Below are 20,071 nucleotides of genomic sequence, written 5' to 3' on the forward strand. Positions count from 1 at the left end.
CAACCCCCCTGCAATCAGCCCCCAACTCGACCACTGCATGCCCCCCCCACACACACACTGTGACCCGCCCATCCATCTTAACACATAATTTTTTATTTATGTCTCCCTACTATGACCCGCTCATTCATAATTAGGATTCATCCAGAATTCAGTTCCTCAAATTACTAGCCTAGTAATTAGGTTGACTAGTTTATGTACATTGCATATATGCAAGAACGCACATGAAGTCATCCAAACATCTTTTATTGGCACAATGCATACAAAAAAACAGAATAGAAATAAACGACCTTGATATAATAGGTCTAAGAAGACAGACAGTCTGCCCTGAACAGTGATCACAGCCCAAAAAAATGTCCGCCAACGACAATAAAAATCTTTGCCTGCTACTGGAACAATTTTCAGTGATCTCGTGAACAATATTAATGTGACTCTCATGCCTACTTGATCGCATGTACACATTTCTAATTAAATCTATGACTTCACAGCTACATCAAGGTGCATATAAAAAGACTAGTACATAGAACTTTACAAACTAATGCTAATACAAAAGTATATCAAACAGTGCACAAATCTGCATACATGTGCAGATATGAACACAAATAACATACAAAGACTGCATGATAAAGGACCAGCCTGGTCAAAAAAAATATGCCACACAGAGATAAAAACTGAAAACCATCAACTTTTCTCAGTGCTGATAGTAAAAAAATAATACTAACAATGAGAATTGTACAGTACTTTAGGTACACCCACGTACTCGAGGGTAGGAAAATCACTGAATGTAAAATTGAGCATCTTTTTGATGTAACTCACGTGCTGAACTTTATTGGATTATGCAGGTGTACCTTTCGATCCTGGAATCAGTTAAACAACATATGAAAAGTAAAACGTTTTTTTTTTTTTTTTTTTTTTTTAAAACAAACAAAAAAACAAGGCTTGTGTATTGTTCAAACAGGCATTACGTGTTGACAGGCATTAATTATCATTGATGTTTTGTAATGTATAAGGTGTAATTTGGACGCGCATACAAAAACATAATGTGCTGCTTACTATTATTTGAAGAAGCTCCTTCCTTAGAGTTTTTTGTGCATTTTCAGTGGTTTCAAGTGTCAGCACATTGCCATTTGACTAGATTATTGTTTGGATTGCCTCGTAAAATGAGGCTATAAAATAGGACCAACACCTACTATACCTTCAACTGATGTGCATTGTGTTTGGCATGGACCTGAGAAATGCAGACATGGTTTGTTGGAGGAAAGGTCTGTATTTCCTCTGGCAAGTGTTTTGGTGCATGGAAACCTGGCAGCAGTTATTAGGGCAAACCGGTGCTCTTCGTCACAGTTGCTTCAGGAAAAAAACTTTACCAATTGCTGAAGGGGCTGCAGGAGTGTTGGTGTATTTACCCAATTTGTGCTCACATTCATGCTACAGAGGCAACTTTGTCACAGTTGCTGGTGTACTGTTTGTCATTCTCAGATGCAGGTTTTCTGTTGCAGCAGGGCAGTGTGAGCAGGGAAAGAACCAGCGCTCCCAACAACACGCAGCTTCCACTGAAGTAGAATGCCAGGTCGTAAGACTGCGTCCAGTCAAAGAACCACCCTGAAAGGTGATAATAGAAAAACAGTTAGGTTTCCTGAAATGTCTATTAAAATACTTTTTAACGTAATAAAGTGGGCCTTGTTTTCGAATGGTTCTGCCATTTTGAATAAATTGAACACAGTTCTTGGGTGTTGCTGTCATTTGTCACAAATCAAGCCTGGTCTTCATATGTACTTCTGTCACCCAGTTGTTTGGTAGCACTATAATTTTCTGTTAAGCAGTTGTTCTACCTTTGCTAAAAGAAATCACTTCTCATGTAGTTGATAGTTCTTAGATACATAGTTTTGTCATTTTTCTTTAACCACGGAGCTATTTTTTCTTTTAATATTAAATAACTGCATGCTCACTTGGATGTAAAATCACTCATGCCATAACACGCAGTACCATGTTAGTGTCGGTGTGAATGGCATCGATGCATTATTCATTAATACCTGCCAATACTAATACCAACGAATAAGTGGCGTATCAGGACTCATTCCGATACTAGTATAGGTATCGGTATGACATGTAAGTGAACCCTGATCTTATGTAGTTGTGTTTCATGAAAACTGGACAGAGTTCAAAGTATTCCTAGAACTTTGCTAAAAACTAATCCTGTAATAGTCCAGCTACTTCGAGCAAAGCGGGAAAAGTTATTAGATAGTTCTGTCACATACAAACGGGACTGGTTTTGAGTACTTCTGTAACGTTGCCCAAATCTTACCCAATCTTTTAGTAATTCAGATACATTCGGCAAGGTGAGTAAGTAGTTCGTAACATGCAAGCAAGTCCAATTGTTTGGCAGTTTTGTAAATTTGAAACCAGTCCAGTCACATGCAAAGAAGACTCGTTTCTTTGGGGGTTCTGTCACTTTGTGCAGCGCAGGTGTACTTTGTAGCTCAATTTGCAGAAAGCAAGTCTAGTTCTTAAGTAGTTCTGCCAGATTTTGCATGGCCAGTGAGGTTCTTAGGTAGTTCTATCAGAGTGCAAAGCAAGTCTAATTCTTTGGTGATTCTGTCACTTTACATAAAGTGGACTCATTTCAAAGGTAGTTTTAAGGTAGTTCTCACTCTTCTTAATGTACACCTCCCTCTGCAATCACAACTTACCAACAACAGGTGGTCCGAGCATGATCCCAAATCCACCAAAGAACATGACAATTCCATGTGCCTGTGTCAGTCTGTCCAAACCGACAATCTTGGTGGTAATGTACGAGGTGATGGACCAGTTTCCTGAGAAGAAACCCAGAATGGCGGAGAGGATCTGCAGTCCTACATAGCTTTTAGTGACAGGGATGAGCAACAGCACAACACCACCTGCAAACATGGTGAAGGCGTATAGGTAGATGCTTTTGATCCACCTGATGTCCACCAGTATACCGAGGACCAATTTGCCAACGCAAGCTGCAATAGCTCCGATGGAGACCAAAGGAATGACACTGACTTCTTCAATGAGTCCTTGGCTCTGTGCAACGTCCTCGATTAAGAGCACAGGAGGGAAGGCTCCGAGGCTAAAAAGAAAGACACCGATGCAGAAGGCCACCATGGCTTGGTCCTGCAGTATTTCATGTATGGAGGTCATGTACTTGGAATAGGCCTGCTTCTTTTTTTTGATGACTTTCATGATGCCCAGACGTGCCAGGAAGCTCCTTCTCTTCTTCTCCACCTGAATGCTGGCGTCCATGCCGTCGATAGTGATGAGGAGCTCCTTCACCATGAGTGTCTTTTCTTGAGCAGACGCCGCGGAACCCGACGCCATCTTCAGGTTGTCCAGCTGAGGTTTTTCGAAGAGCTGCTGGTCAGTGTTGCGTTCCAGGGCCGCCTTCTGTTTGAGGTAGTACCCCGGCATGTAGAGGGGCCTCATGAAGCCAGCACAGGCCATGAGGTTTAGTGCCAACGCGCCGATGATCAAAAGGCAGCCGTCCAGGCCATATAGCATGATGAGCTCATTCTGAGCCGTGGCGAAGATGAAGGTTCCAACGCTGGTGCCTGGACAAGACACATCCATAGTATATTGTAAGTTCATTGAAAGAGATGGACACAGAGCCTATCCAAGCAAAGTTTGGGCGACAGGCGAGATACCCCTTGGACTGGTTGAAAGTCAAGACACATAGTATACACACACACACACAAAAATATTCACACAATTAAACTGTATCCAGATATTGACAATTTAGAGTCTTCAACCAACTGTAAAGGCAAACTTAACTAAGGCTACGTTCAGACAGAAAGTGATATCTAACTTCTTTTCTCACATGCGCCTCATATCTGATGTTTCCATGCAGTGTGAACAGTCCAATCCCTAATTTTTAAAAATCCAATCTGGGCTCATTCGTATGTGTATGTACTAGAGCTGGGAATCTTTGGGCACCTAACGATTCGATTACGATTACGATTCAGAGGCTCCGATTCGATTATAAAACGATTATTGATGCACCCCCCTCCTTTTTTTTTCTCTTTTTTTTTTAAAAAAAAAATGTTTTGTACATGAGTTCCAAAATTGTTCGAAAATACTCTCAGGCTAAACCACACTACTATTTCAGTATCAAGTTAACATATAGCAGTAAACAAATATACAAAAATAACATTAAATAAAAAACTCCAGTCCCCATTCTGTATCAGCAGCTTTAAACTACATTCAATTAATTTAATGTTGTGAATCAACCGTTAAATTTGTTAAAATTGCTCCCGTTATTCCATAATTTCCCTCTTGTCTACTTTCCACATGTGAAAGTTTAAAAACTATTTTAAAGATAGATTCAAGTCAATTTTTTACCGATTTAGGAGTATTTTAGATAAAAAGTTAATTAGGTTTGCTTGGAAGGTTCGCTACAACAGCCTTGCAGGGAAGTGTACTGCTTTAAGATGGCGGCCGTTTATAACGCTCGCATCTAGCTTTTTGTAGATGTGCTGCTAACACTACCAAATCTATATTGCATCTAGTCCTATATAAATGATATCCACTGTAACGTTGTAATGGATGTACTTTGTACAGCTTTTCGGCAGCTTATCGGCAGCAGTCAAGTATGTTGTCGTGTTTTTTTTTGTCTCGTTGCATGAGTTGAGCTAGAGCCGTGAGTTGAGCATTGGCATTACCCGAGGAGCCGGGTAATGGGAAGCATGATGTTTAGCTACTCTCGCTCCGTTCCGTCCCGAAGACAGCGCGGCGCGCTGAGTGTTGTGTACTTCCGCTTTACTTCGCATATTTCAATAATCGGAATTTGGATGTTTGTGAATCGTTCTCGAATCTTCCACGGCCGAATCGCGAATAATCTAAGAATCGGAAATTTTGCACACCTCTAGTATGTACGTATGTATTTATATTGAATATCTATTTAACGCCTCTGCAGTAGGAACATGATCTGTATGCATGCAACCTATACATCATCAACAGGTGAAAAATGCCAAATAAGTATCTAGTCAACCACTAATTATACAAGTTCTCCCACTTGAAAATATTAGAGAGGCCTGTAATTGTCAACATGGGTAAACCTCAACCACGAGAGACAGAATGTGAAAAAAAAAAAAAAAAAACGAAAATCACAATGTTTGATTTTTAAATAATTTATTTCCAAATCATGGTGGAAAATAAGTATTTGGTCCATACCAAAAGTTCATCTCAATACTTTGTTATGTACCCTTTGTTGGCAATAACGGAGGCCAAACGTTTTCTGTAACTCTTCACAAGCTTTTCACACATTGTTGTTGGTTTGTTGGCCCATTCCTCCATGTAGATCTCCTCTAGAGCAGTGATGTTTTGGGGCTGTTGTTGGGCAACACGGACTTTCAACTGCCTCCGCAGATTTTCTATGGGGTTGGGACCTGGAGACTGGCTAGGCCACTCCAGGACCTTGAAATGCTTCTTATGAAGCCACTCCTTTGTTGCCCTGGCTGTGTGTTTGGGATCATTGTCATGCTGAAAGACCCAGCCACGTCTCATCTTCAATGCCCTTGCTGATGGAAGGAGATTTTCACTCAAAATCTCTCGATACATGGCCCCATTCATTTTTTCCTTTACACAGATCAGTCATCCTGGTCCCTTTGCAGAAAAAAGCCCCAAAGCATGATGTTTCCACCCCCATGCTTCATATTGGGTATGGTGCAATTCAGTATTCTTTTTCCTCCAAACAAGAGAACCTGTAGTTCTACCAAAAAGTTCTATTTTGGTTTCATCTGACCATAACACATTCTCCCAGTCCTCTTCTGGATCATCCAAATGCTCTCTAGCGAACCGCTGACGGGCCTGGACGTGTACTTTCTTCAGCAGGGGGACACGTCTGGCAGTGCAGGATTTGAGTCCCTGGCGGCGCATTGTGTTAATGATAGTAGCCTTTGTTACTGTGGTCCCAGCTCTCTGTAGGTCATTCACTAGGTCCCCCCGTGTGGTTTTGGGATTTTTGCTCCCCGTTTTTGTTATCATTTTGACGCCACGGGGTGAGGAGGGAGTTGAAAGTCTGTGTTGCCCAACGACAGCCCCAAAACATCACTGCTCTAGAGGAGATCTGCATGGAGGAATGGGCCAAAATACCAGCAACAGTGTGTGAAAAGCTTGTGAAGAGTTACAGAAAACGTTTGGCCTCCGTTATTGCCAACAAAGGGTACATAACAAAGTGCTGAGATGAACTTTTGGTATAGACCAAATACTTATTTTCCACCATGATTTGCAAATACATTCTTCAAAAATCAAACAATGTGATTTTCTGGGGGGGGGGTTCCACATTTTGTCTCTCATGGTTGAGGTTTACCCATGTTGACAATCACAGGCCTCTCTAATATTTTCAAGTGGGAGAACTTGCACAATTAGTGGTTGACTAAATGCTTATTTACCCTACTGTATGTGTGTGCAAAATGTTGTCTCCGGTAGCATGAAATCCTTAAAATTGCCACAAAAGCGTGACAGAAGAGACCTCCAGACAGTATGGTATTTACTTTTGTAAACAACACTTGACAACAGTGTACCTGCGTATTGCGTCACAGACGCATAACGTTCAACTATGAGCCGGATTTGTTTTTGCAATGTGATCAGCTAGAAAAAAATAACCCGAACAGAGTTAACAAAAAATCTGAATTTGGAATAACGCCTTGTGGTGTGAAGCTAACCTAAAACTGGAATCCCTGGCCCCCCGACTGAGGCAGACATGTTAACCACAAGACGACCATGCTGCCTTCATTTTAGATAATCCTCTTAGAAAGTCTGACAAAATGTGATATTGAACAAAAACGATATACTAATTATCGGGTGGCATCTTTGCATCTACAAACTCATTAAGTTTCAGGAAATACATTTTTAGTTATACTGGACTGTCTCAGAAAATTAGAATACACAATATTCTAATTTTTTGAGACAGTCCTGTAGTGTATAGGAAACTCATCAGGATAATGTTTTTTCATATGAATAAACTGAAACATTTAATTTACTTAAAGCCAAACACTGCAACAATTCTTCTGACAAATTCCCATTTTTGCAAGCCTTTCAAAATTCCTCATCGCAGTTGGCACTGCCAGCCAAACCTACTCACTTGTTTTTGGCACATCACTTCCCAAACTTCCCAGAGCACTCAGCCCTTGCTGCACTGCAGATGTTTATCTCGTAACTTTTCCAAGGTTCCCAAGCAGCGGCGCATACATGACAGCAGTAAGCATGAGGGACTGTTGAGGAAGGTGATAGCAGTACCTGTTGTGACGATGCCGAGGGCAAGGCCACGTCTCTTGTCAAAATACTGACAAGTGATTGTCAAGGTGGCTGCGTAGACCAGACCGCAACCGAGACCTATGTTTAGGAAAGACGAGACACAAGAGGAATTTCTATGAGTGAAGAGTAAAAATAAACCTGTTGTGGCTTTTGACCTGCTTATAATAGTGAGGATCATCATTGACAGTGCTGGTCAAGAGTATCGGTACCCCTGCAATTCTGTCAGATAATGCTCAATTTCTTCCAGAAAATTTGATTGCAATTACAAATGCTTTGGTAGTGATATCTTTATTCATTTTGCTTGCAATGAAAAAACACAATAGAGAATGGATACCAAAAAAATCATTATAAGTATAAATGTATTATTATTATTATTATCATTATTATCATTTTACACAAAACTCAAAATATGGGCCAGACAAAAGTATTGGTAACCTTTGAAAAATCATGTGAAGCTTCTTTAATTTGTGTAATTAAAAGCACCTGTTACTTACCTGTGGCACATAACAGGTGGTGGCAATAACTAAATCACACTTGCAGCCAGTTAAAATAGATTAAAGTTGACTCAACCTCTGTTCTGTGTCCTTGTGTGGACCACACTGAGCATGGAGAAAAGAAAGAAGACCAAAGAACTTTCTGAGGACTTGAGAAGCAAAATTGTGAGGAACCATGGGCAATTTCAAGGCTAAAAGTCCATCTCCAAAGACCTGAATGTTCATGTTTCTACCGTGCGCACTGTCATCAATAAGTGTAAAGCCCATGGCACTGTGGGTAACCTCCCTAGAGTGGACGGAAAAGAAAAATTGACGAGAGATTTCAAAGAAAGATTGTACGAATGGTGGATAAAGAATCTCGACTAACATCCAAACAAGTTTAAGCTGTCCTGCACTCGGAGGGTACCACAGTGTCAACCCGTACTATCCGTCAGCGTCTGAATGAAAAGGGACTCTATGGTAGGATACTCAGGAAGACCCCACTTCTGACCCAGAGACATAAAAAAGCCAGGCTGGAGTTTGCTAAAACTTACCTGAAAAACCAAAAACGTTTTGGAAGAATGTTCTCTGGTCAAATGGGACAAAAGTAGAGCTTTTTGGGGGAAGGCATCGACATAAGAGTTTGCAGGAAAAAGAACGAGGCCATCAAAAAAAAAAAAAAAAAAAAAAAGCCTGTCTCCGCAGTCAAACATGGCGGAGGTTCCCAGATGTTTTGGGGTTGCTTTGCTGTCTCTGACACTGGACTGCTTGACTGTGTGCATGGCATTATGAGGTCTGAAGACTACCAACAAATTTTGCAGCATAATGTAGGGCCCAGTATGAGAAAGCTAGGTCTCCCTCAGAGGTCATGGGTCTTCCAGGAGGACAATGACACAAAACACACGTCAAAGAGCACAATAAAATGGTTTGAGAGAAAGCACTGGAGACTTCTAAAGTGGCCAGCAATGAGTCCAGACCTGAATCCCATAGAACACCTGTGGAGAAATCTGAAAATGGCAGTTTGGAGAAGGCACCCTTCAAATCTCAGAGACCTGGAGCAGTTGGCCAGAGTAGAATTGTCTAAAATTCACACAGAGTATTGTAAGAAACTCATTGATGGATACCGGAAGCGGTTGTTTGCAGTTATTTTGTCTAAAGGTTGTGCTACCAAGTATTAGGCTGAGGGTGCCAATACTTTTGTCCAGCCCATTTTTGGAGTTTTGTGTAAAATGATAATGTTTAATTTTTTTTCATTCTCTTTTGTGTTTTTTCATTGCAAGCAAAATAAATGCAGATATTACTACCAAAGCATTTGTAATTGCAATCATTTTCTGTGAGAAATTGAGCATTATCTGACAGAATTGCAGGGGTGCCAATACATTTGGCCAGCACTCTATCAGTTTTTTTAAAACATCTTATTAGCAGTAGGTTAACTCAATTTTACCCCTTTTTCCCATCAATTAATTATTTTTTATAGCACTTATTCATATTTAGAGTCTCGGGTGTGTTTGAGGGTATCCAAACAAATTTTATTCTATTTAGTTGTGCATATGGAATGAATACCTTTGAATCGGCACTCCTTGCTTTTATTTATTTATTTTGGAGGCACAGTAGCTGTAAAGCACTTTTTATTTCTCGGTATGTGAACAATGCACTATGATAAAATTTGTGCTGCCTTAAAACAATAGTAATCTTTGAGTAAACACGACCTTCACGTGAAAGATGGTTGCTCATGAATCTTAATATGTTGGTGTGCCTTATATTAAAACTGAACGATGACGTACATTTTTCAATAAAGATTTGAACTTTGAGCTTACACTACTATATGCATAATCAATTTTTGCAAGTTTGTGTCATGTGATATACTACATTGCTATGTGAAATCCATATGCATAGGCAAGGCCTTACATACATTCTTCTGATGCACCACACGAAAAACATTAGGCATGGTGCAAATAAGCCGCACGTGCGTGAGGAGGCTTCTCCACAAATAAACCACTGTCTTGAAATATGCATGGCGTCCACTCTCGGTCACCGCTTCTGCTGACTTCAGCATTATGTATGCTTCACTTCATTTGAGCTAACAGGTGGCAAGGGGTAATAAAAGGTCACATAGGGATCGGACTATGTCAAACATCTTTTTTATCGTAACACTAATGGTCATTACCTTTAATCAGCTCCTGTGTTACATAATAAATGCAGTTTTTTAATGATTATCCAACTTGTTAAGATTCCAGTCTATTTCAAAGGGTAAGAAGCTTAAGCCACTCACATGACTGCCTCCACATCAAATACATTCCTTTTTGACCCTCTGACAGCGAAAGCAAAACGACTTGAGTTTTGCCGACCACCCCCACCGTTCCCCTTACCGACGACAATGCCGTAGGAGAAGATGAGGAACTGGACATTAGGAGCGAAGGCACTTAGCATCAGGCCGCCGGCCACCATGACACCGCTGAAGATGGTGACAGGGCGAGCGCCAAAATTATCCACGCAGGCGCTACAAACAGGACCTACCAAAGAGAAATGATGGTGAATAATTATGGAGCCAAAAGGATTTTTTTTTAAAGTACTATCATCCAAAACAAAACAAAAAAAATATGGACCAAAACATCTTGCCACTCCCTGTTGTCTTTTGCGCTGCACATCATTTACGTGCAGCAGCACCACATCTTGGTCACATGGGTCTAAAATCTGAACAGGCCTGATGCCTGATCTGCCTGCTCTCGATCATCCTCTTGACAGCATAATACGGGCAGGTAAACAGGGTTCTGCTCTGCCTGCCTGTGGCTAAAAAACATTTTTATCTGACTGTATTCAACGATACTGTGTTTTCGCCAATTCCTAAGTGATTCAATCATTCAGCTTTTAAAAAATACAATAAAACCAAACTTCATTCTGATGTGATCCTGTTTTCCTATTCTGTATTGAGTAAGACAATGTTTCATGTAACATGAAAAAGCCTACAATGTGTCTTTTTTTATATTACGCATATGCGTTCATCCATCCATTTTCAATCCTGCTTATCCTGTTTGGTATCACTGAGGGATGAGTCTATTATAGCTGACTTCTGTTTCCAACCTGTGTCACCATGTTATCCAGTTTTCTCTTATATTTACTATTTGGTTCATTTTTAACATGAGAAGCTGTTTTTGAATCTGTACTTCTCTCCCTAGTGCATGACCTACTTTAATTCGCCTCATTCCCATGTGCTTACAAAGTAATTTTGCCCACATTCACAGCGTGGATGTGCTTGTGCTTGCTTTTCCATCTAAAATCAATAAAAGCTGCTCAGGTCTGCTCAGGGAGCAACCAGAAGCTCATCAATTTGACACATTTTTCCCCCTTACACCCTGTTGCAAATGCTGCAGAAAACACCTGTGGTGTATCGTCATCGCTTTAATTCCTCACTGCATCCCTGTCTGCTTTATCAGTGGCATCACAAGGGAATGGTTACAGGGTCAGGTGTAAAGGTGACACTTTAGTGTGCTATTTTTTTTAGTAGCGAGGGGCATAAATGCGTACGTCAGCAGGTGATGGTGCCAAAACATAAAACACGATGCCAAAATGTCAAATTGTTCCTCAGTGAGAAGCCACTCCTTTGTAATCTCAGGTCTTTTGTGACTAACTGGCATTTACTGGCACATTTAAGATAGTGGTACGCAACCTCCATTTAGTGATACCGCAAATATTTAGACTATGGATAATGTTAAGACGGCTAAACTTACTTAAACACAGTTCTATTGAAGTTTGCATTTCATTTTTTCAAATGCTTTTTTTCAAACATGTATTCAATAGTTTATCACGTTTATACAATTACTTTGACTGTGACTACTTTATATTTGAATGAAGTGTTACCGTATTCCTCAAATGTTTACAGTTCTATTGAAGCTTCCATTTCATTTTTTCAAATGCTTGTTTTCAAACATGTATTCAATAGTTTATTATTTTCATACAATGACTTTGACTGTGACTACTGTATATTTGAATAAAGTGTTAATGTTCAAAAGTTTATCAAGATTAGTTAATTATTGATCAACACTAGGGCCTACTCCGCTATTATATTTTAATGTTGGTCATGATGGAGGTCCTTTGCGAGCTATGTCTTTTCTAAAGTAAAAAGTTTGAGAATCACTATAAAAGAATTTCAGTGCTTAAAACAATGCAATATTATAATTATATTTAATTATTATACACGTCTTTGCCTTAGGGAGATTCCAGTATCATTAAGTGCTTTGATGCAGTTTTAACACTTCCAGTAGAATTGCACAGTCAGTTTTGATGCATCATATCAAGTGACAATAAATAGATTCTTATTATTTTAAAACTTTCAACATACTAAACCATTTTGTGCCCAAATATGAGCTGGAGCAGTATAAAATGCTAAAACCTATTTTTGTGTTTAGGAATGCACAATAAGGAAGGTGGGGGGGGGGGGAAATTGTTTTACAGTTTTTGTGGAACTGTCCATACTAAATGTCATGTCTAAAAAATAATCATGCACTTTTGCATTCAGAATAATATTTTTTGAATTAAAAAAACAAGTGTTTAAACGTGTTGCCTCCACAAATTATATCAAAGTATGAGAACAGCGCCACCACACAATTGACAAAATAAAGCAGGCGTGTCAAACATTTTGTCAAACGCACATCATTATGGTTTCCCTCAAAGGGCAATTATGATCCTGGCAGCTGTGGTTGCAAGATTATATTGTTAAGAAAATGGGAAAACCATAAAACGTTTATTCTTAAATTAACAACATACTACTGTTAAAAAAACAACAACAACAACTATATTTTATTCTACCTTTTTTATATATATATTTACAGTATGTACTATAAAACAGTAGCTTTACACCAAATGACTGTAATAAGTATGTATGTGTAATTGGTCTGATGTTTGTGCATCAGTTGATCTGTTCTGCCACTTCTCTAAATGGAGTTTGAACCGATGCTGTCACCGTAACGGTCAGGTGTGCTGACTATTGAGCCAAGAGCACAGTCTCGCTTCAGCTTCCAGTGCACTCTTTGGAGCTCTCAGGGAGTCATGTTTTCCTAACTTTCTACACGTCCAGCACCTCATCCAACTGGTCTGCAGTAGATAAGTAGTTAGCATGTTTGACTGCCAAGAAACTGTAACTGTAAAGCTGTGAATCCAGACTGGAGGTGAGGGACAATGAGAAAGGTTGCTACATGCTGTTATCGCCATCAAAACTGGTTACATACCAATTACAATATGAAATGTAACAATATTACATTTTTACTACCATGATTTTCAATTGAAATAATTTCTTACAAAAATCTTGTCCAGAATTTACACTTAAAGAACGCCAATACAGTCCTTCCATGTATTTTCCGGTTTTCCCATTTCTTTAACGATAACATTCTGGCAACTGCTGCAGCTGCGTTTTTTTTTTTTTTTTTTTTTTTACCATAAAAGTAAAAATATTTTTCAACTGCATAACAAAAAAATGCTAGCAATAGCATAACTTTTTTTTGTAAAAAAAAAAAAAAAAAAAAAAAAAAAAAAAAAAAAAAGGTTTAGCAAGAAACATGAATTGGAAGCACATATTTGCTTTCACGGGCCACATAATATTATGTGGTGGGATGGCTCTGGCCCCCTGGCCCAAAGTTTGACACCTGTACACTAAAAAAAATTCTGGATTGTGCAGAACAGCCAACTATTGTTGAGGACCCTACTGAAAAATGTAATTTTCGAGTGTACTCATTAATGGCAAGGTTTGGACCAGAGAAGAAGTTAAGCAGTCTGTCTCCTACTTACTAGCAATGAGGCCCACTCCAGCCACCAAGGAGCCCACCCAGGCCGTCATGCCCTTGCCCTCCTGGAAGGTGTGCAGCCACTCAGGGTAGAGAACGCCCACCGACTGCGGGGAACCATATGCTAGCAGCTGGGCCAGAAAGGAGGCCACCACGATGGCCCATCCCCAGCCGCCGTCCAGCGCTTTGGAAGTCATGTCGGCAATGTCGCTGCTGTTGCTTGCCCGTTGGGTGAGGAAAGGCTTCCTTGGAGGGGGTCGGGGTGACAAATCAATTAGTTGTCATCAGTGCAAAGCAGGCATTTCATGAGGCTGCCACCTGTGTAATGGAGTATAAAGCCAGTGCTCTTTTTGTTCATATAACCACACCTTGGTGGAAGTGACAGGCCTCATGCTGCTGTGTGCGACCTGGGCACCATCCCCCCAACATTGTTTGCTTGACTCTGCAGCTTCTACAAACTGCAGTGTGAGCCAATTGTATGTACATATAAACTCACCCCAGAAAAATGTATTCAATTTACACATAAACATTACAATATGTAAAATCAGTTAAATTGGTTAAATTCTCCAAATGTCTTTCAAAATCTCAACAGTGTCCAAACTATTCCAGAACAGTCTGTGACCCACAAAAAATCTCATCTGCGTCATTTATAAAAAAGTTTTCAAAAGGAACTCATATTTAATAATGTTGATATCAAGCATTAACCTTTTATTGTGTCATAATTTAATTCACTGACTGCCATTGACATCCAATTACTTTTAACAGGGATTGGACGTCTAGCGCTGTCAATTGCACTGAAAGATGAGCATTCACAGCCAGAACTCCCAGTTTAAATGAATTTGATGTATATCATTGTCAATTGTATGCATTAAGTTGAATACTATGAAATAAAAAATTTCACCCAAAAAAAATCAACTTTAGAGTGTTATTGGGGCCATAGTTTAATTCTGCTTTTATTCATTTTAATTTCATTCATTTTGTTTAATTAATATTAATTTATACATTTATTTATAACAAAAATGTATACATATAATTAACATTTAAAGCTTTAAAAACAAACAAGAAAAAAAAACTGAAAACTTTAAAACTTTATTTAAATTTGAATCAGAATTTCATTGAATATTAGTGCTTCAAAATAGGATTTTCAGGTTGGTTTTCAATCCAGGGTTAGTGTTACAATACGGCTTCATAACAGTTTTATAATTTCCCAGCCTGGGTGGAGTTTTTAGTTAAGATTTCAAAACAATGATTAAGGTTAATGTCCGCTCATTTCCCTTTTTTGTTAAAAGGGTCTCCCCACTCTTTGGCTAAGCTTGTAATTGAGCAAGTGCAAATACAGCAGACACCACTGCAGCAACAGCAGCATTCAGCCTTCAAGGCATGCTTTGTTTACACGGGATAATAACAGTAAAACTGTCAAACGTTACCGTTATTTAAATAAAATTACTACAAACCATTAAAGCGTGATATGAAACGACCTTAATTAAACATTGAGATGCTTGTTTTCCACCATTTCTACGTCGTCTCTACCCATGTTTTGTTTTAGGATTCCACGGCACTCACCTCAACAGCAGCCGGTGCTTGCAATGATGCGCGCTCCTCCGCGGCAACTTTCCATGGAGGATGGAGCCTTTCTAGATGATGGAAAAACGGCAAATAAACTCGCTGTGTGACGTCTCGTAGAGGTGGTGTCGACTAGACGCCAAGCAAGCATCAGCGCACTGCGCCTCCTTCCTTGCTTTTCTCGTTTCCTGGCCGCTTTGTGGCCAGCGAGCAAACCGGTTCGAAGCTGTTCTTGCCGGCCAGCAGGAGCGCGGCGAACCCCGTAAGCACACGGATGTTCTTTATGAGCCATAAAGACGCACACGACACACCTTATTTTATAAATCATTGAGGAATAATAATATTTACCTGACGGGAGAAAAAAAATGTGGGAAGCAGCAACAATGGAGGAATTATAATATTAAGTTATGGAGTGCACTTGTCATTTGGAAGCTGGGAAAGTTAAAGGGGGTTCATGAGCTGAGGAATATAAATGGGAGGGACGGGGCACGGTATTGAATGATTACCTACCCATGATTATCTTCCTCGTAGCTAACCATGTATTATTCCAATGTAATATGAATATTTTCACTTAACCCTTTAAGGGGACAGTGATCACTACAGTGAACAACTAGTCAAAAGTTGCTTTTTCCTATGAAGGTAATAAAACACTTAAGACCTTTAACCTTTTAAAGATGAGTTACTATTTTTGGTCATTAAAATATAAATTTTATGTATTATTAGTAAGTATTCAATTTATTTTTATAATCATTCATCATTAGTTTTTTTTTTTTTTTTTTTTTTTAAATATCATTGTTATATCATGATAAATAAATGTATGAATGAATGTTAACTCTTTCAGGAGACGGTGGTCACTACAGTGGACAGCAATTCCAAACTAAAGTTATAAATGCATGTATAAATTAGAAACTGAAATTTTCCGAAGAAATTACGATGGGGCTTTGCTGTGGTAGATACGGATCAGCTCACTTCCTGTTGATGTGGGGACATTTCGGGGACACGTCCTGTTGATTTGGGGACATTTGGGGGACACGTCCTGTTGATATCGGGTCACTTCCTGTTGATTTGGAGACATTTTGGGACACGTCCTGCTGATATCGGGTCCCTACTTGTTGATTTGGAGACATTTTGTGGACATGTCCTGCTGATATCGGGTTACTTTCTGTTGATTTGGGGACACGTCCTGTTCATATCGGGTCAGCACCTGTTGATTTGCAGATATTTTGGCGACACTTCCCATTTATAAAAGGTCACTTCCTATTGATTTGGGGACATTTGGTGGACACGTCCTGTTGATATAGGGTCACTTCCTGTTGGTTTGGGGAAATTTTGGGGACACGTCCTGTTGATATCGGGTCACTACCTGTTGATTTGGGGACATTTCGGGGTCACTTCCTTTTGATTTGGGGACATTTTGGGGACACGTCCTGTTCATATCGGGTCACCACCTGTTGATATGGGGACATTGTGTCGACACTTGATATCAGGTCACTTTCAATTGACTTGGGGACTTTTGGGGGACACGTCCTGTTGATATTAGGTCACTTCCTGTTGATTTGGGCACTTGGGAAACTTGGACGTACATTGCCATCAATGGCATTGAATTACATATACGTTATTGGAATCCAAGTACACTGGCATCAATAGAATAGACATACAGCACATGGCCGTCAATGACATGGACGTGCATAACCCTCATTGGCATCTGTGTACATGAGCGTCAATGCCATTGGAAATAAATGGGAAATTTGGACATACATGGCCGTCAATGGTAATGACTTACTTGGGCGCCAGTTTAATGTCAATAGGCTGTAATGGTAAATGGTCAAAAATAACACATTATCTTTACCCGCCATAGAAAAAGAATGAGAAATTTAGACATACATGGCTGTCAATGGCATCCCATTAGGAATGAATGGGACAGTTTTTGACAAATTTTGGGGGAACTAAGTTTTTGCCAAATTCTTTACACAACTTCTATTCCCCTTACTGTCCTGGAATTTTTGATGTTTAAATTATGTGATTTGATCAAAAATTGTAGGACAAATACAGTTTTGAATGTTTTTTTCATTGTTCAAAAAACACGCATTTACAGGAAAACGTAAAATTTTGGGGGGGTCCATCCATCCATCCATTATCTTCCGCTTGTTCCGGGGTCGGGTCGCGGGGGCAGCAGCTTTAACAGGGAAGCCCAGACTTCCCTCTCCCCAGCCACTTCAACCAGCTCCTCCGGCGGGATCCCAAGGCGTTCCCAGGCCAGCCGAGAGACATAGTCTCTCCAGCGTGTCCTGGGTCGTCCCCGGGGCCTCCCGCCGGTGGGACATGCCCGGAACACCTCTCCAGGGAGGCGTCCGGGAGGCATCCGAACCAGATGCCCGAGCCACCTCAGCTGGCTCCTCTCTACGCGGAGGAGTAGCGGCTCGACGCCGAGTCCCTCCCGGATGACCGAGCTTCTCACCCTATCTCTAAGGGAGAGCCCGGACACCCTGCGGAGGAAACTCATTTCGGCCGCTTGTATCCGGGATCTTGTTCTTTCGGTCACGACCCAAAGCTCGTGACCATAGGTGAGGGCAGGAACGTAGATCGACTGGTAAATCGAGAGCTTTGCCTTTCGGCTCAGCTCCTTCTTCACCACTACGGACCGGTGCAGCGTCCGCATTACTGCAGACGCCGCACCGATTCGCCTGTCGATCTCCCGCTCCCTCCTACCGTCACTCGTGAACAAGACCCCAAGATACTTGAACTCCTCCACTTGGGGCAGGATCTCATCCCCGACCCGGAGAGGGCACTCCACCCTTTTCCGACTGAGGACCATGGTCTCGGATTTGGAGGTGCTGATCTTCATCCCAACCGCTTCACACTCAGCTGCGAACCGCTCCAGTGAGAGTTGGAGGTCACGGCTTGATGAAGCCAACAGCACTAAATCATCTGCAAAAAGCAGAGATTCAATGCTGAGGTCACCAAACCGGACCCCCTCAACGCTTCGGCTGCGCCTAGAAATTCTGTCCATAAAAGTTATGAACAAAATCGGTGACAAAGGGCAGCCTTGGCGGAGTCCAACCCTCACTGGGAACGAATTCGACTTACTGCCGGCAATGCGGACCAGACTCTGACACCGGTCGTACAGGGACCGAACAGCCCTTTTGGGGGGGTCATTCGAAAAATTCCCTGCGTCGCATGAAAATTCCGGTAATTTTGATGTTTGAACGGTGACGGTCGGTCAAACGGTTTGGGCTGTGCAGCACGTCAAAGAAACACACAAAAAATAGGGGGAAAAAAAGGGAATTTTACTATAAAAGGCCCATATAATTAACACAATGTCCATGAAGGCCAAATTAACTCCAAATAAAAAAACTGAAATACACTGATTACTGCCCAAGTACCAATCTTGCCATTGACGGCGTTAGACGTCCAATCCATAGTGTGGGAGTCAATGGCTCCCACTCAAAATGATTGGACGTCTAACACCGTTAATGGTAGCTAATTGCTAAATGGCTGAACTGTAAGAGTTGAAAAAAAAAAAAACAATAATTTATGCATGAAAGAGTTCATAAAAACTGAATGACTTTAAAAGTCATAGAAATAGAAATAACATTCTGTTTACGGCATCAAGTAACACTAAAATTGATTTCTTTTTTCATGGTAATTAACCCATTGCATGTCATTGACGGTGATAGACGTACAATTTAAACTGGGAAGACTGTGAACGCTCATCTTTCAGTGCCATTTTAGGCACTGGATGTTTAAACTAACTCTCAAAGTAGCTAATGTCATTCTGTTAGACGAATTGCCACATGCTCTTTTTCAAGGCCAATTTCATAAATAAAAAGGTGTATTTATGCTTTCATTCTGAGAAGCCTTAGTTGGCTTTTGATTAAATCCCATCTTTGTACTTCAGGTGGCTGGGGAAAATTGTTGAGGGTCATGATGGTTCTTTTTATATGATCAGAACACGGTAATATTCGTCCATGTTTTCTAACTTGGCTGTTGTCACGGATAGCAGGATTACCTACAATGCTTGGTTGATGATTGGCAGATGGGCCAAATGTTTTAAGCGTCTCCTCAGGTTCCCGCACATGCCCCCTACCACCCACCCACATGCTCTTTATCTGGTTGAAACTGGTCGAGGCAACATGTCACCTTAATGCCAGTGTGAGTACAGAGCAAATACTTCTTGCGCTTGTCACTTTTCCTAGCAAGAGGGGGATTACCGGGCCTAATTCTTTTCTGGAAAATAGAGCAAAGCGCCGGCCGCCGTGTAAGTGTTAAAGGTCCTGAAGAATTTGATCTTAGCTCACCCCTCCATTGTTCACTTTCTTTTATCAGGTTGGCTTCTTTTGCAACGCCTTCACGATTTACTCCTGTCTTAACTAAGGTTGTAGCAAAGTGTCAAGTCAAACAACAGCCACTGGAAAAGTTCTTTGGAACAAAATATCACATGGAGTATTTAACATTAATCTGTAGTTAACCCTTTATAAAGCATTCATTTACCTTATTGGCTGATGGCTGCTCGCCCTCCCAGTCAAAACGGATTGGCCACCTAGAGCTGGTAATGGAACTAAAAGATGATCATTCAATGCCAACCTACCCAATTTATATGAATCGGACGTATATTATATTGACATAGAGTGTCAATGGCAGGGAATGAGTTAAATAGTATAAGAAAAAAAAAACTTTAGCGTTACTGGGTGCCATAATCAGAGTGTATGTCTATTTTTTATCATTTAAATTCTATTATTGTTGTTTTTGACAATATTTTATTTACTGGTATTTATAATTGTATTTATTCATGAAAATAATGTATACAAATAAATGACCTCAAGGTGTGATCTCCATGTACAGTATGTGGAGGCCAGGTCTTTATTGTTTTTTTTTTTAATTACCAAAAACAGTCCCCTGCCCTATAATGGGTTAATGTGGAGGCATATTGAGCATTTAGCGTCAACTATTTGAAACAGTAGCCAGGTTTTAATAACATTCATATTGCCA

The 20,071-nt window shown here is 40.4% G+C and overlaps 1 protein-coding gene across 3 annotated transcripts; it reads right to left on the reverse strand.

Moving 5' to 3' along the window:
- Nucleotides 1-236: 236 nt before the first annotated feature.
- LOC130922530 (monocarboxylate transporter 9-like) lies at nucleotides 237-15,801 on the reverse strand. Of its 3 annotated transcripts, XM_057847318.1 has the most exons (7): nucleotides 15,431-15,801; nucleotides 15,083-15,153; nucleotides 13,524-13,765; nucleotides 10,112-10,255; nucleotides 7,252-7,347; nucleotides 2,688-3,566; nucleotides 237-1,599 (listed from the first exon to the last, which is right to left on the reverse strand). In XM_057847318.1, exons 3-7 carry the CDS (start codon nucleotides 13,714-13,716, stop codon nucleotides 1,421-1,423), a joined length of 1,491 nt encoding a protein of 496 aa, XP_057703301.1. In that variant the 5' UTR covers nucleotides 13,717-13,765; nucleotides 15,083-15,153; nucleotides 15,431-15,801; the 3' UTR covers nucleotides 237-1,420. The 3 variants fall into 3 exon arrangements, with proteins under 3 accessions (XP_057703301.1, XP_057703302.1, XP_057703303.1); XM_057847319.1 differs by lacking the exon at nucleotides 15,431-15,801 and having other exon boundaries at nucleotides 13,524-13,761; nucleotides 15,083-15,312; XM_057847320.1 differs by lacking the exons at nucleotides 10,112-10,255; nucleotides 15,431-15,801 and having other exon boundaries at nucleotides 15,083-15,312.
- Between the last annotated feature and the right edge of the window lie 4,270 nt (nucleotides 15,802-20,071).

This window comes from Corythoichthys intestinalis, chromosome 10, assembly GCF_030265065.1.
Source record: "Corythoichthys intestinalis isolate RoL2023-P3 chromosome 10, ASM3026506v1, whole genome shotgun sequence".
Classification (NCBI taxonomy): domain Eukaryota; kingdom Metazoa; phylum Chordata; class Actinopteri; order Syngnathiformes; family Syngnathidae; genus Corythoichthys; species Corythoichthys intestinalis.

What these genes read in the sequence shown, in the direction of transcription:
- LOC130922530 (XM_057847318.1), bottom strand. Translation starts at nt 13,716, where the DNA reads ATGACTTCCAAAGCGCTGGACGGCGGCTGGGGATGGGCCATCGTGGTG. An exon ending in TGGAGTGGGCCTCATTGCTA is followed by an intron (nt 10,256 to 13,523) that starts GTAAGTAGGAGA and finishes TCTCTTTGGTAG; the next exon opens with GTCCTGTTTGTAGCGCCTGC. An exon ending in CCTCGGCATCGTCACAACAG is followed by an intron (nt 3,567 to 7,251) that starts GTACTGCTATCA and finishes TGTCTTGTCCAG; the next exon opens with GCACCAGCGTTGGAACCTTC.